This window comes from Nylanderia fulva, unplaced genomic scaffold (genome assembly GCF_048542155.1).
Source record: "Nylanderia fulva isolate GAGA-0341 unplaced genomic scaffold, ASM4854215v1 Scaffold12, whole genome shotgun sequence".
Lineage (NCBI taxonomy): Eukaryota > Metazoa > Arthropoda > Insecta > Hymenoptera > Formicidae > Nylanderia > Nylanderia fulva.
Genome location: NW_028189409.1, coordinates 4,639,043 through 4,656,523, shown reverse-complemented (window position 1 = coordinate 4,656,523; position 17,481 = coordinate 4,639,043). Strand labels below are relative to the sequence as shown.

Below are 17,481 nucleotides of genomic sequence, written 5' to 3'. Positions count from 1 at the left end.
ATCTCTTCGCGCGCTAAATATTAATATATACTTATAGTAATATAATTAAATATATATACATTTTAACTTTTTTCTATAATAATGCAAAAAATAAAATAAATTGTTTTTGCATAGCCATAAAATGTGATATCATAATATAATTAATGAGAAAAAAAAAACTACGGTCGATTAAGTCGCTTGTATGCAATAAAAATATTTTTTTATGACATATACATTCGATATTAATACTCGATGTTATAAATTTCATTTTCAGTCGTGCATTTGCTTAGAATGAATGTTCCTTGGCAATCGTGAATTTAAGCGAGACATGCATCAGCCGGTGTTTTAGAATATAATGATCATGTGCGTACGCGAGCTATAACAAAGTGTTTGGGCACTCAACAGCAAAACATTCTTGGCACTCGAATTTATATATTGCAGCTGGGAAGCTAGAAGAACATAAATAAATTTAAAGAAAATGATCTCGGTTCTGAAATATTTAATTTAATAAGAAAATAAGTTCTAAATTCAAAGCTTAATAGCATAAATATACGTTCACATATTATAATAAAAAATAGTTATATATATATAGTTTATATCGTTTAAATATATGTCTTTCATTTTGATTGAATATATTTGTTTATTTAAAAAATCACATTCAAAATTTGATTTAAACTATATATATTGCATATTTATCTTAATAAAGAGAGATCTTAGATCTACGTGTTTCTATATCTCAGAACTACGAATAAGAGAGTCTCTTTAGAATATTTCTCTCTCATATTACGAGAAACTTTGCATCATTCTAAACAAGAATGTGTTACATATGAGAGTGTAATTTATTCTCAATTAAAATATTTTACATTTCTTATTTTTATAACTAATTTAGTGTAATATATGCGGAGGGAAGGGTCCCATTCGTCACAAGTTGAAATGCGCTACTGCTGTTCGACGTGTCACGGACTTGTGGCTGAGGCGCGGCTACAGAAATAGCTCGTGACTCAATATTTAGGCAGCACCGATTCGATGCAGCACTCTTTCGTCACGGAACCGTCCCGTAGGACGGTGCGACCCTACCAGCAATTTGCCAGGAAATTTGTCATCGACACCAGCATATGGTTGTATTGCAGTTGATTGAATACATTCTAATCAGTACGATTGATTTTTTATATAAATCGACAGAGAAAGAGAACAGCTTTCTCTTATTTCGATCTTTGAAATCTATATTCCAAGAGATTTAAAAGCTTGCAAATTTTTTTGCAAATTATTACATTTGCTTAGAAAAATAGATATTTTGAATATATTTAATTTTAAACTTATCGCGCTTTAATGCTAATGTTTTAGATATTTCTTTGGTGGGCAAAAAGGCAAAAGTTTAGATAAAAATTTATTGAAGTGTTCATTATCGTGTAACACAAACTTATGACAATGCCTGTGAATATCGTATGTATCTATAAATTTTTATTTTTTTCTCATTCGTTTTTATAAATTATTTTACAAGTCCACGCACAGTAGACACTTATAGTTGCACTAAGATTATGACGTACGCATAATCTCTCTGTCTATGTACATTTAATATATGTAATATACATATATTTTACCTATCGAGTAAAGTATAAATATATACATATATTACATATATTACATAAGATATGTAATGCATGTAATGTACATATACTCTCATTCTTGTATAGAAAATACGTTGCACGGCCTGCTATACTTGACTCGCGCTCGTCCAAATGTTTTTACACGAAACGTAAAGCAAACGTAACTGGTTAAACCACTAACTTTGTACTCTGCTTCCGCCATTCGCATAACTAAAACATTATTTTTTTGGTATTGCAATAGTATTGAAAATAGTAATATTAATAATAATAATAATAATATAAAAAAATATGTAATCTTTTATATGTGTATTGTATTTTTTTTTGTAAATTCAGCCTTTTTACTAAAATTCTAGAATAAAAAGTGCCGATCTGTAAAAAATAATTAAAGAATTTTTACAAGATAAATTTTATAAAAGAAAAAAAAAGAAAAAAAGAAAAACTTATTCTCTGATGAGAAATCCTACAATTAGTCTACGTTCTTAATGTAGTTCAAGGAATCATCAGCGACGAGCGCGTTTTTCCAATCGTCACTTAAATACTACCTCAGTCCTTAACGCACAGAAAATAAAATTTGCCCATTGAGCATCTTCAATAACGCTGGACAAATTCAGTTTGGATGTGGTCACTTCGCAAATCAGAATGTGATTGAGCGAAGAAAATGAATCGTTTTTAAACCTATGCGTTCTATGTACACAAAGATAAAAATTATAGACGCGCTAAGGAGTCTCGCGCCTTTATATAATAAAAGGGAAGTAGTTTTTTTACAGAAGAAGAAGACGTTTCCAACTGTCAAAGCGTCCTTTATCCCTTTGTGGCGCTTATTGGTGAGGATTCTCGTATAAAACTTTACAATAATTCACCAAACTCTTACATTAATTCACCGAAGATACACGTCTTCCGATATTAAATATTGCAATTGTCCTTGTATTTCGAACTCCCACCTGAAACATGGTCCAACGATGGTGTCCTTTCACGTCTCAGCGTCAGTCTTCGCGCGACGAAGCGGCGGAACTCACGCCAACTTCATGTATATCGTGCGCTCTCGCATCTTGCAATGCTTGAGTTCCTTGAGTGCGCGTTGAGCTTCGCTAGGCGACGAAAAGGCGACTCGTGCGTCTCCGGTCGGCATTCCCCTGTCGTTGTAACGACGAATTACGTTCTCCCGTTTAATATCAAAGTCACCAAAGAACTCGATAATCTCATTAATGTCCGCTTTGAACGGCACATTTTCCAGGGACAGTACGCAACCGGGTTTGCCGAAGCCCATAGCTCCGTCTACGTAGTCGATGGACGGCGGGTGACGGCCCAGCATGTGTCGCGGCATCATCAAGCCGGGTGGGCAGCGGGGCCCAAAACCAGTATTGCCGAATCGCGGCATGTGGCCCAACGGACCGGCCGAGAAGCGTGGCGGTCTCTGGTGCTGCTCTATCGGCGGGAAGTGCTGTTGCGTCTGCTGCTGCACTTCCGGCATATTGCCGAGGGTTTCCAGCATCTTGGCGCGAGGTACTAGCTCGATGGTGGGTACGTTCTTGCCGAGCGGCAGACCGTTCTTAGCAATGGCGCGTTCCGCCTTCTCGGCCGAGTCGAATTCGCAGTAACACTCTCCGGATGGTTTGCCCTGTTGATTTAGCATCATATGGATGTAGAGCGGCACGATACCGATGTCTGAGAAGAAGTCAAAGATGTCGCGGTCGATTGTCTGAAAGGGTAAACCGCGCATGAAGATACAATCCGTTTGATTCAGGGTCAGTTGCTCGTGTTCGCGCTTTGCCTGTGCAAACTTCTCCTCGCTGATCGCGGTCGCGGTCACCTGTTTGCTGCCGATCTTCAGTGTCGTGGTCAAGGACGATTTGGCATCCTCGAGTCGCGCGAACTGAACGTAAGCCATGTACTGGGTGGTGCCGGACTCCTTGGTATTCGTGATGAAGAGATCGTTGATCTTCCAGTCGTGGAATAGTTTAGCTATATCCATCTCTTTGGTGAAGGATGGTAGTTCGGTCAAGAGGATACACATGGAATTTCTCACGTCGCCGTCGTCCTCCTTGTCAGGTGAATAAGAGTTCACTGCCTTGTCGAAGATACTTTCGTCCAAGTGAAGTACCTCTACCTCGGAACCTCGCACGTATCTTGTTCCGCTTAAAGCTTGTTCCTTACCTTCGGCCTTGCCGAACTTAACATAAGCAATACCTACGCGATTACCATGGGTGTCGTTGATTAGCTTCATACCGTCCTTCCTGATATAGATACCCTGGAATGCGTGACGTATATCCGCATACGACGCACTCAACGGCATGTTACGTACTTCCACGCAATGACCGCTGCTGCTGCCGTTGTTCTTGCTGTCGGAGAATCTCGAACTGCCGGACTTCCTGCCGGACGATTGGCGATCATTCTCGTAGTTTCCGAAGTTGGCGCCGGCCTGAAACGCATGCGGATTACGTCGACCCTCGAGTTCCTGCATTTTACTCAAGAAGTTATTATTCGGTCTGTTGCCACGATAACTGCTGCTCGTGCTGTAATCCTGATTGTTGAACTGATTCGATCGGCTGGAGAATCGTCCAGCCTGATCCAGTCTGCTTTGCTCGTTCTGACTCCAGGGCTCCTTCGAGCGAGTTCCCAGACTACTCAGACTCGGTAGATTGGCGGTGCTTAGATTTTGCGTTAACGACGTCATTCCTACCGTGTGGCCGAGCGCCTGCACGTGCGGTTGCATCAGATTCCCGACGCCGTTGAGACCGTTTATGGAGAATTGTCCCGATTGCAGCATCGGCTGCTGCCCTATGACGGACGTACCGAAACCGGCAATAGCCGAGCGCTGAGTCTCGGAATCTTGCGACAGAGCAGCGACCCCGGCGCCTAAAATACCGGGCGCCAACAGTGCGGCTTGCATCTGCGTCTGAGGTGGGACCTCCCAGACGCCGTTTTCCAACGGCTTCTTCGACGCGGCCGACGCTTTATCCTTGTGAAACTGACCTACGCAGACGACATCGTTGTTGTCGTCCTCGTTGACGTCTTTGCGGCGATCGTTCGTGGAACCTCTCTTCGAGTCGCGGTCGCGCGACCGTGTGCGATCGCGCGATCTCGACCGATCCCTACGACGCCGCCGATCACGTCTGTCACGTTCCCGATCACGCGACCTGCTGCGATCCCGCCGTCGTCGATCTCTGCCGCGATCCCGGTCACGACGGTCGCGATCGCGATCACGATCGCGCGATCGGGAACGATCCCGTGATCTTGAGCGATCGCGCCTATCCTTGCGGTCTTTATTGCTGGACTCGCTGTCGTTGTCCTTGTCCCTCCTGTTGTTCTCAGTCGGCGAACCGGGCTGCTTGCCAGGAACCACGGCCGGTACCGCTACGGGCGCTGTTTGCATGATGCATTGCAAGCTCAAGGTCTGCTGTCGCGCGTTTTCGATCACTTTTTGCATTTCCGTGCGCGAGCTCAACAGCAGCTTGATCTTCATCTCCTTGATCTTGCCGCCATCGTGCATCATCGCTTGACGGGCGTCCTCGTCGGTGCTGCAATAACGTTTTCGTGAGACTCCGTTTTCTCCTTGTTAAATTCGTTAGACAGCTAAGCTCGTTTTAAAGATTTCAGTATATATATTTTTCTGTTTTACTGCTTTCGAATTGTGCGCAAAAAAATTGCAGTTTTATCCCGTAAATGGCCAACCCGTCATGCTAATGTATATATCATATGACGGATATTGATCACGTCCTTGCGTCAGATAATTGGTTTTAGATATGCGATACGAGTATATAATGGATAATTATTACACTATTACTGCGAATAATAACAAGGTCCGGTAATAACCGGAAATTACATTTCTATTTTATACGTGCATATGAGCCAACTTCTTATAACTTTCTACCTCTAATAGTCTCTTAAATAAGACACGATTAATTCATCAAAATGCTGAAGTAAAATTAATCACAAGTCAAGTGGAAAAGATCATTTGCTACTCATTTATCTATTAAATTGTTATCATGATCGTTGCAGGCTTAAACGAGTTTTACAAATGAGTCTAAAAATAACGAAAAAAGATAATCTATAATACGTTTTTAATCTGCTAAAATTCTACTCATTCTATTTAAGGATAGAATTTTTATTTACGACCGTAGACTTGTAATTCAGGGTGTATACTCAAATCTTAGAAATAAATTCCCTGAGTATTTTATGATGTTTGTTACTTTTGTTCAAAATTTCTTGTAAAATTAAAGTATTTTAAATAATATTTAGAATACAATTTTGAAATAAGGGTATATGTTATACATAATTTTTTAACGTAAATGAAGTATTTTTTAATATAATAATGTAATATCATATTATATTATAATAAAATATATTTTAATATATACTTTATATAAAACTAATAAATTTTATATTCTTTAAAGCTATATTTTAACATCAAAGGAGCAATTTTTAAAAAAATTCCCTGAGTTTAAATCAAATTCCATGATAATTCCAGGATTTTTCAAGGTAGAACAAAAAGTCCCTGAGAATTCCAGGTTTTTCCAGGGAGTATACACCCCGTAATTTGAAGTCGTGAGAGGAGTAATCCAATAATGGTATAAAATATTTGAGCCACAGCAGCTGAGCGAACGACATTGCAGAGGAAATGAGATGTAAAACATATCCATTGCGTCGATTGCCAGATCTCTCTTTTCAAACGCAACCAATTTGTGCGCGACAGCGCTTACCTGAATGCGATGAACGCATCTCCCAATTCGCCGCCGACAATATGGACGCCTCCTTCCGGGATGCTGAGACCTCTGAAAAACTGGCGTATGTCCAATGCGTTGGCGGACCACGCCAGATTTTGCAGCCTGATTATGACGCTCATTTTCGACAGCTCGTTCGATGTATCTGCAACCGAGCCGTGAGGTAACGAAATTATAAACGACGAAGATAATGAACATCTGCAATGTGATTATGAGCCCGCAATCATGAACTAAATCGATCGTCAATTTGCTCGTTATTAGGATGATTGGCAAATACTTGTCAAGACGTAATATCATCGAAGAGAAGGCAGAACTGAGAAGAAAAATATTTTTTCTCAGAGATTTATACACGTTCTTTTACATTTTATATTAGTCTTTTATTTATTATTAGGATATTCTTTATAGCATATTAAATTATATTTTTTTATAATAATATATTGCTTAGAAAATTTAATATTTTACAAATCACATAAGATTATTATTTATATACATATATATATTTATGTTTATTTATTTTTATTATTTCGTGATTTTTTTCATGAAAACTTATATTAATGTGTTACTCATTATGATTCATTAGATTAATGAACAAGTATAAAATGCTGTTTTTAAATTTTTTTTTCTTTTATTTCTCTCAACTGTTCTTCTTGATTAATCCTAATGTCCAAATAAAGCTTGACCTCTCTAGGTATTGCGTTCTCTTAATTTAAATGTTCTTGTTTTATTTTTGCATCCAAGGGAAGAAACCTTTTAAATCTTTTTACCCGAATGATAAACAATTCTCTTCTTTTTCTTAAATTTTAATAGATTAAGATGAATATCGTATAGATCTACTTCAATTGTATAAATATTCGAGTTTGCTTGTAAATTGCAAATGCAAGTGCAAGTTGCAGGATATTATTTTCGACGTGACTTGAATAAGTTATGCTGAGGATGAATAGCATTGGTTTATTGAAATGTTCAATATTTTGTCGAGACACATCTTTCGTCCATACAAATGCTTTCGTGTTACAATGCAAGTTTTACAATGCACGCTTTTTATTTCATGGTCAATCGATTATTCTTTATACAAGACTGTGTAATGTCGTCTGCTCATGTAATTGTAATTGCACGAACAAAAAAAACTGGAAAAATTTATATATAGGAGAAATCTGACATTTATCTCTTTCTCGTAGCGGGTTCTAATCTCACAATCAATGACAACTCTTTAATTGGCCACGTAAAAATAATCTCCGATTTTCGACGAAGTTTATGAGTGGATATTTCTCATATTCACGTGCAGCGTGTTCCTCTCACGACTTGCGCAATGCTGTGCAACGGCAAGTAAACTTTCTCTCTACATTGCTGATGAAAAACGAAAGATGGTAGATAACAAAGATAGTAGATAACTCCTTAATCGAGCGACACGCACACATCGATGACCCTCCTGGTATTCGAAATAATCCAAGCCGCTTCATTCATTTCTTTCGTGAATATATAAGTGGTGAGACATTGTTGAATACTCTATTACAATTTTTTTGTCATTTACATTTAACGGTGTGTGCTCAACCATTGCCGAAGGCCACGCAAGAACAGGCACGTGAATAGAAACGAGTAATCGGATTTATTAGCATAAAAGGTGTTTGAGCGATGTTTCTACGAAAAACATGCGCTTTACATGTTTAATCGTATGCGTGAAATGAACGTTTAAGTGCTTGTGTTACGCTCGACGAAATATCAATTTCAATATCTCAATGAAAAAATCTTTTGTTTACTTTATTTAGTGTTTAAATAATTTATTTCTATTATATAAAGAGATATGTTTAATAGGAAAAATCTCTTATCAATTTTTATTTTGAATAAAAAAACCGCGAAAGACAGAGGCACAAGTAATATTTATTATTAAGGTATTTATCAATATTTATTACTGCGTTATTATTTGAATTTTTTATAAAATATGAAACGCTTTTATTATTTACATTTATTATTATTCATTATATTTAAACAATGTAAGATATAATTTTAGAGATTTAAAATAAAAAGTTAACAACACAATATATTCTAATTATTTTATATAATAATTATTTTTTTTATAATATTAGAGCACTAGACTTTTTCGCAGTATATTATTTATTTTGTAAATTTACATTTTAATATGTATATTTTATTTTAATAATTTATTTTTCGTATCTAAAATAGATTTTATTTAATTTTGTACTAAATGTTACAAAAATGCAACCGTCTGCATCTTTCTGCGATATTCATAATTTATCATTTGTAAACATTATATTTGATACAAATATAATAAAAGTATAAAATTAGCTAAAAAGATATTAAATGTTGCGTATATAGTCTTCCGTTTTCTTAAAAAATTGTACACATTGTGTTATCTTTTTTTCATATCGACGATTCATATGGCATTGAATTTCATACGGCGAACGAGTCCTTGTTAAATTGCTTGCATCGAGTTTGTGTGCATGAAGTACCGGCTGTTAATTGCAGTCCTATTAATCATTCGGATGTTGCGCGCGTATATTCTCACATTTGCGCAACTAACACAATCGCTCATGGTTTAATTTGCAGCTTTATTAATTTCAGGAGATTAATTTTAGTTACGCAAGTAATCAATTATTTTTATTCAGAATGATAATACCGCTGATACTTAGCATTGCATCGCAGAAGTTGTGAAACATAGATCTCATTGATTTTAAATCCGATGATAAATTGTCCATGCTATAAAATCATGACGGCATTGGGAAAAATTTCTTATTATGCGTCTATGTTATTTACAATGTTGAGTTGAAGAATTGTTTCCTTTATGTGGTGGCTAATTATAAAAATAACTATATAATACTTATGTACTAAAAGTAAAGCGTAGACCTATTACAGCCCTTTTTTTCGTTTTCTCATAAAAGGGAAAATTTTAATATTTGACTTCATGATTGTATGTAATTATTACGTCAGTGATAATTATATACTGATCATTAAATTAGCGAAGAGTTTGATATATTTGAAAAAGTTTTGAGATTTAAATGTATTTTATATTATTTAAAATATATATTTTATATCGTTAAATGTATTTTATATTATTTAAAATATATATAATAAATTTATTCTCAGAATTATCAAAAGTATATAAATTTAACGTGAATAAATTATATGTTAAATTGGTTTACATGAATTGAGTTATTATTCTTTAACTAGTCAATTTATAAAAATAAATTTGAAATAATCAGCTATAAATAATTTCGTGAAAATAATATTAACTCTAAAATATACATTTTAAAAAATCTTACGTGTATTTTAATAATAAAAATAGTTTAATTTTTTAGTTTAATTTTTAGTACTTTTTTTTAGCAAAATAAATATTAACGATTAATTGCAATTTATTGCTTGTATTGCGAAATCATCGAAGTCAAACATTATGTTTATTATACTTTTCTTCAGTCTATATTCTAGCAGTATATATTTAAAATAAAAAGATAGAATGAAAATGTGCACTCTATCTTTCTCACACGTGACAAATGAATGGTGTAAAGGAAGGAGAACATTAAAGGAGAACATCCATTTACGAGCCTTATAGCTGATTCACGGACAAAATATAACCGTAATGTTTTTAATAATTTTACAGGCGTGCCAATTTCCGTTTTCATTTATATACTTTATAGTCGAAGAAAGATTTTGTAGTGACAATGTTATTTTATATACGAAGAGCGATATAAATCAATCGCTCTATTAATTTGCAGTTCGCGCAACATCTCAAAAATATTCGCTGAATCAGTTGTAATTTACAGCTACGTTTCCAACATCTAAAAATTAAGATCTAAAAAAATTAAATCTTTTTCTCAATAAATAGATTCGGAGCTCAAAGACTGAATGACAATCTGTTATAGACAGAAAAACAAATTCACTTCAGTCTCGCCATCCAATAAATCTAGTTAAAGCGCACGAGGTAGCGTTGATGCAAACGTGTTTTATATCCAGAGCAATCATAGACTTAAAAAATCTAGAAAACATCTAAAAACCTACACGTGTGTACTCGACGGCTTTATTTATTACAGCAAATTCCGAAGGCGCCGAAGGTTTGGCACAGGAGCGCCTCAAGGCATACAAACACCCACGAATGTTGCGGCAGTGAATCAACAATCGAACATTGAGTTTAGTTTATTTTTTTTATTGATCGTATAAATTCTTCAGACATACGCGCGAAAAACTCAAGGCTGAAGAGATGAAAATCATAAACATATGTAAAATGGATGTGTAATCAATCTATGAGATTTTCATATTAAATTTCAAGCACAAATAATGAAAAAAATCGATTTATAAGTATTTTTAAACGATAAACTAATCTACAAATAAAATAATTGAGATAATTTTTATTTGTGACTGAAATTAAATTTTGATCTTGAAACAAATTTTATTTGATCTTTAAAATAAATAAGAAAACTAATTTTAAATAGATGAGTGAATATATAAATTGTATATATAACAATCAGTCTTTGAATAAGTTTGATCTCCAAATGTTTTATCTGTTGAAATAATGAAAAAACATTTTTTTTTTCGAATAAATCTAAACATCAATTTTTGAGCGAGGAAGACTTCCTCGTTCTTTACTTCCTAAGGATTATAAAGGATAAGAAAATAATTTTCATTTACGAGTTAATTGTAAATGTTAATTATTTTGTGGAGTTTGTTGTTCAATCTATAAATATTCCAAATGAAATAAGAGTTCATCACTAAATATTCTAATTGTGAGTCATAGGTCAGCTGAGAAAAAAAAATTTGCATTTTTATAAATTTTTATAAATTTTTATAAATCGATTCAGCGAAATGCAGTTTAATCTAAGTGTTTTGAGAGTTATGAGTTTCTTTTTAATAGAAAGTAAAAATAATATTCATTCAGAGTGGTATACACGATCGAAATAAAATTCAATCTCTAACTGGTCCAAGTGAGAAGGAAACTTTTCTTTTATAGGGAAAGCATTTGACGCAATTTATCGAGTTCTACTCTGTTGAATATTACTCGAAAATGATCGTATTTCGATTTATAGTTATGGTAGTCGTCGTAACCGGTTATTTTCACGCCACCGAAGTAGCAATCGTTCCCTGATTACCGCTATTTACGGCTACACATATTACTCGTTCCACCGTGTTGCGACACTGTGATTACCAGCCCAGTCATTAGAAACTAACGTCGTTTATCATTCTAATCCTAAAACGAACGATCAGATCTGACAAGACAGAAGTGCGATAAAAAACATAATAAATACGTTTTCACGCGCATTAACGGTAATATCTCAAAAAACCAAAACGATCGAAAGACGTCGTGCTATAAATAATCGGAATGTCTATTAAATTCACTCCCAAGTTTTCACAGAGGTTGATCCATGCAATGCGGAGATCCTTTTTTTCCGGAATCAAATTTGGCAAAGACAAAAAATGGTCAATTTCTTTCTCGATCAACTAATCAGTAGGTCTGCTGTGCTGTTTTATAGGAGTGCGAAGTGTCAGATACACGTGTCTGTTTTCTGTCGACGAACACGAAGACGCCGCCCGCGCGCTCCTCGTCTCTTCGGCTTCCATCTGGTATGAACTGCTGAATCCTTTCGTTGAAATCGAGCCAAAAAAAAAATCCGAATCCGCGTTATATCGAACGCAAGAGTGTCTTATTCGTTGACAGCGCGGCACAGACTTCTTCGCAGGACTTAACAGGGAAGTACTTTCGAAGTACTTGGGAGAGGGCTTGCGACGAAAATGAGAAGCCAAGTCGTCAAGTGTTCTTAGCAGAAATTCTTCGGAGTCGGTCGACACACCGAGGATGAATGAGTACGATGGTACAATATTACACAATGTGTTTTCGTCATCTAAGATATTCCTTAAGTAGATTTTTTTTAATTCAACGATGCGGAGACAGCGGTGCAAAACTGGAGAGGATCCAAATATTTTGTATTCGAATTCCCAGCAACATTGATGCGATGTGTGGATGAATAGTTGGTGTCGCATTATGTTAAAAAATATCTAACTATAACGCTAGAAAGTACTTAATTACGATATCTCATCGTAATATTTTTTTCAGCAAGACTTAAATGAATGAGATATCAAAGATGATATAAAACGAAGCTGAAATTCGAAGATTATTTCATTCGAAATTCATGATGTATCGATGCGATAAGTAACAAAGATAATTCATCTAATAATTTACATTCCCCTTTAGAAATTGATTAATTTAAATAATATAGATGAACGTTGCATAAAGCTGGAATTCAAGTACGTGTGCGAATGAATTGATTCATTTCTATAAATACATTTAACGTAACATTTAATGTTAAAAAGTATGCGGTGATAATTAATTTAACATTGATAATAATACAATCTAAATCTGGATTATCGTAAGCTTCGTCGCGTTTATGTATATTTGCATATAAGATTGCATTTGAAAGAAAGCAGTAAAATAAGTAATTTATTATTGTATATAACTCAATTAAAAGTTCCTTTTTTGTATTTTATTAAATCTCGCGTTTGCCAGAAGCGTAATATCGTAAAAATGCTGCATGTTTTATTAACAATTCGCGTGTAAAATCGTATTTCATATCGATAAATACCGTCAGAATACGGCATTTTGTTCTTAGTAGAAACCGGTCAACATCTCGTAATGTCATGCAATTTCGCGAGATGTAGAACAATAATTAAAAAGGGGGAATTCGGAGGGGGAGGAGAGAAGGGGGCGAGGAAAAGAGAAAATCGTATGCAAATACGGACTGTCGCGATTCACGTTCAGCTTGAACACCATAAAGAAATCACGTAAAACGTAGACGAAACACCGTATTGACCAACGAGACATAACAATTGCAGTTCGCCATTCTTTGTCCAAATAATCTGACCTTCTGGTATCAAGGTCGTCCCTCACAGATGATTACTCCCCTTTAATCAAGTAAGATGATTAGATTCTTTAGATTTCCCCTCGTCGACACAGGTCAGGATCATATAAAATTAATTATGAAATTATACTGCTTGTCACGTAATTAAATTCCATCATAAAGATTGCACGATGAAGGAAAAAAAACACCGACTCGATAGGCACAAAATAAAATAAAAATAAAAATAAAAAATAAAAGAGAAATGTAGATTTTTTCGGCTGTGATATGGGTTTATGTTTGACACGTATGAAGAGAAAAAAAAACTTGATTTACGTGTCCTCCATCTGAAATGCATTATGCGTAGTAAAAAAAAAGCGTTCGCGACGATAGAAGCAAGTCAATAAATCACAGCCGCCATTTTAGTTATCCGTTGCTGCGCTTCCTTGCTGAATTACAGGTGCATGTATATATATATACATATAATATATTATAATCAATCTATAAAAAGACCGCACCGAACAAGAACATATGTATATAAATTGTTAGAAATATTTGAAGCCCCAAAGATCTTCAATCACAGAAAGAATCGTTTCACTCGTCTTTACATAGATTCCTACTTCAATGATTCTCTCCATTTGGAAATAATGATTATGATAATAATGATTCTTTATTTTATTTTTGATGATAATTCCATTTATCTCTTTCATACCTTTACGAACAAATCACATTATCATAATCATAAAGTATTATCGAGATAGGAACGTAAAATGTCTTAAAACGAAAACTTTGTCGCTTACTTTCGTATATTCGTGTACAGGGTAATTTTCTGCATAACTTTTTTTAGCGTAAAAGTTAATTTTATTATTTATATTATTTTGGATCACGATAATATAAATATTGACTTCTCTTTTTCGTATTTTAAGATATATTTCTCACGCTTTTTTGTTACACGGGTATGTTAGTTAAATAAATTTTAGCACTTTTGCGTCCTAATAGAAAACGAAGAAATTATTTAATATCAAGAATGACAATAACTCAAAGCTTGTCTAAAAAAAATCTTGATTCCGAGCTTCAAAAACCATGTTGCAAAAACTGCATTTCGCCGCACAAGTCAAATATATTGCATTCCGCTCGGAAGTTACATCTTTTTAGATTTTAAAATAAAACTTCTTTCTGCCTTTATTTTAGATTTCAAAATTTCAATTGAAAAACATGTTAATTTTTGATTAAATTAAAATCGATTTCCTCTTAGCAAAGCAAAGGATATTATTTATTTTTATTGTATTTAATTTAATATTAAAATTTATAATTCTGCTTAAATATTTTATAGTTTTATAATTCAAAATGTTTCATATTTCTTATTCCAACATAAAATTAATTTTTCAAGAAAAAATAACACGGAACAATATATTAATCATTGCATAAAGCAATGACAGATCAAATTAAACTTACCTTTCTTTTTTATTAAAAAAATTATGTTATATATAATATTTTCTTAAAAAATGTTATTAAGGTTATTCAATAATTGCCTTAAAAAATATGATAAAGTTAAAGCTGTTATGTACACAATATAAGATTAGAGTAGAAATGGCTTATTTCATTTCTTTTACAACTATAATTAATTAAAGATAGTATATAAAGGCGTAAAAGAAGATTACCAATAAACTAATAAAACTTATTACAAATATGATATTAATTTAAGACTCATCTAGAATAAAAGACAGCTTTAACAGTTTTTCTCTCATATTTTCTTTAGGAAGTAGCATTATATAATTGTTTCAATGAGCAATTATATATATATATATGACTTTATTTGTAGCAGAAAAAGCTACATTTCATCCTGCCTAACGTTTTATTTAACTTTAAGAAGTCATTGATGAAATCCTTGCGATTCATAATCTTATGAAGGACGCATGAAGAGATATGCAAATCATGTCATCCATTTCATTCCCATCGTTTTTAAAAATTTCTTTATTTTTGTAAAGTGGGGATTATAAACTACTTACCGTTATATATAAGATTCTAAATATATATATATATAGCAGAGAAATCAATATAAGAAAAAAATATGGATATATAAAGATACATAAATAAAGATACTTCACAAAGTGCTAAAAAAACGACAGACAATTACGATTGTCTGTATGATATGATGGATTATAATATTTTTTCCTCCAAAATTATAAACTAATTTTATTACATTATAAAACATTACCTTTTAGACTCTACTTGACTTCTTTCTTCTTTGCTCTGTCTTTTGTTCTCTCTCTCTCTCTCTCTTTCTCTCTCTTAGATGAAATATATGACAAGAGATAAGAGGTGATTGAGAACAAAGATGATTGAGCCACCAGTAGCAGTCATCAATGATGATGAACAATATGTTAAGTTAGCTGCATCATTGTCATTCTATAAAATCTCTGGAGCAGGCCGATTTGTTCTTGATACCTAACAACACTGTCCTGCAACATATATCAAGTTCCCTCTCACTGTAAATAATTTTGTGGCAGTCGCATTCAATTTCTTATGTTTGAGATATTATCTATCAAATTACAAGTTTGAATGTATATTTCATATAGATTTGTCCCATACTAATAGTATTTGCTTTTAGTTGCAGATAATACTCTACTCTAACACAAGATTGCAAATTTTTATTTAATAAAAAAACTAATAAATTCATAATTTGCCTTAGGTTTAAATTTTTAATATTAATTCAAATTATTTCTATAATTAAGTGTTATATATAAATATATATTCATTAATATATCTGCTACTGAAAGGAAATGCAGTAGTTGTGAAACGATGATGTTAAATTCTTTTCCAAAATATTTTTAATGAAATTTGTCTCCCTATTTCTTCTATTTTATATTATACATACTAAATATTAATACATTTATGTTAATCAAGTATGTATGTACAAACTAAGATTATAAATAACTCCAAAATGTAAATATTATACAATAATAATATTATTAAGAACAGAAAGTCAAACAGAAGGTATCGAGCACTAACATGTGACAAAATCTGAATGAAGACTGCTTGAGTGAGAGGTAAAGAATAAATTTTTGAAAAAATATATATACATATAAATATTACTTAATTCTTTTTAAGATAGTATTACATTTTGTTTGTCCTTTTTATCTCTTTTTATTCTTTTAAAAATTTTCTTTAATTATTTTCCTTACTACTAAATCAAGGTTATGTTTGAATCTTTGTCGATTTGTTTTTTTATCGTATCCTATTGCATTGACGCCAGGAAACGATAAAAAATTCTTAAATTGTACCTAAATTGAATTCTTATACATACTTTTGTAATTTCTCAAGCTTATTTTTTTTAAACTGTCTGTATCAAACTCAGGAATCGATCGAATGTTTTAAGGATTCTCCACGTGGTTTCTATATACACCACACCATACCACCTTTCACGCACTTTATAATGATGAAACTAAATATATAATATATATATATATATATATATAATTTTTATATATATATATATATATAATTAATGCCCGAAATATTTCTCTACATGTTACACTTTACACAATTGAATTTCTTCTACCTCTCGCTCAACTCGCGTAAATATTAGAAGTACGATTACTATATATATAAAACATAAAATAATAATAAAAACAAATATAACGTGTGCGAAATTTTCAGATTTCAAGTAAATATCGCGCGAACTCCAGTTTTCATTTACGAACTTGTTAATGACGCCACACCGCGAGAGCGTTGTTAACACTTGTAATACGATGAATCGCAAAAGCGAGAATTACAGAGCTACGTACACAGAATTTCTTACCGTGGATCATCGATCGACGAACACGAAAGCGCGAAAAAGAAACATCTTAAAAATCACATCTCGAGAAAAAAGAAGGGAGCTAGAATCTCGCGGAAATTCGCGTAAAATAGTGAAGCGTCTTTTCGTGTGTATCGCGTTACCCAATAATCCGCCATGTCGATGCGATCGGGGGCCGGGGGGAAGGGAGGGGGGGACGAAATACGGAGTAATGGATGAAAATAGTCGGCACACGCCGAAATGTTCTCACTCACCGAGATTACGCGGAAGCGAAGGGCATTTCAAGCGAAGGACGCCGACTACAAATGACGAAAACAATTTTGTAGACACGACGAGAAGAAGCGATCGGATCCCGCGCTTTGATGCGTATCCGTGACCGTGAAGGAGAAGGAGAGCGTCGAAATGGCCGCCCGTCTACGCCGTGCACTCGGTCGTGTGAACCCCGTGACGCAGTGGAGTCGGCCGAGCGCGGCCGATGTCACTCGGCGGCGCTCGGGAACGCTCGGCGGCGCTCGGCCGCGCTCGTGAGCGCTCGCCGCCAA

General features: G+C 34.0%; 1 protein-coding gene across 2 annotated transcripts; it reads right to left on the bottom strand.

Annotated features, from left to right (window-relative positions):
* Nucleotides 1-799: 799 nt before the first annotated feature.
* Nucleotides 800-17,397, bottom strand: LOC114935191 (uncharacterized). Of its 2 annotated transcripts, none has more exons than XM_029307919.2 (4): nucleotides 17,194-17,397; nucleotides 15,359-15,602; nucleotides 6,287-6,452; nucleotides 800-5,104 (listed from the first exon to the last, which is right to left on the bottom strand). In XM_029307919.2, the coding sequence occupies exons 3-4, from the start codon at nucleotides 6,427-6,429 to the stop codon at nucleotides 2,599-2,601; spliced, it is 2,649 nt and encodes an 882-aa protein (XP_029163752.1). In that variant the 5' UTR covers nucleotides 6,430-6,452; nucleotides 15,359-15,602; nucleotides 17,194-17,397; the 3' UTR covers nucleotides 800-2,598. The 2 variants fall into 2 exon arrangements, with proteins under 2 accessions (XP_029163752.1, XP_029163753.1); XM_029307920.2 differs by lacking the exon at nucleotides 17,194-17,397 and adding an exon at nucleotides 16,943-17,187.
* Between the last annotated feature and the right edge of the window lie 84 nt (nucleotides 17,398-17,481).

What these genes read in the sequence shown, in the direction of transcription:
- LOC114935191 (XM_029307919.2), bottom strand. Translation starts at nt 6,429, where the DNA reads ATGAGCGTCATAATCAGGCTGCAAAATCTGGCGTGGTCCGCCAACGCA. An exon ending in GATGCGTTCATCGCATTCAG is followed by an intron (nt 5,105 to 6,286) that starts GTAAGCGCTGTC and finishes ACGTTATTGCAG; the next exon opens with CACCGACGAGGACGCCCGTC.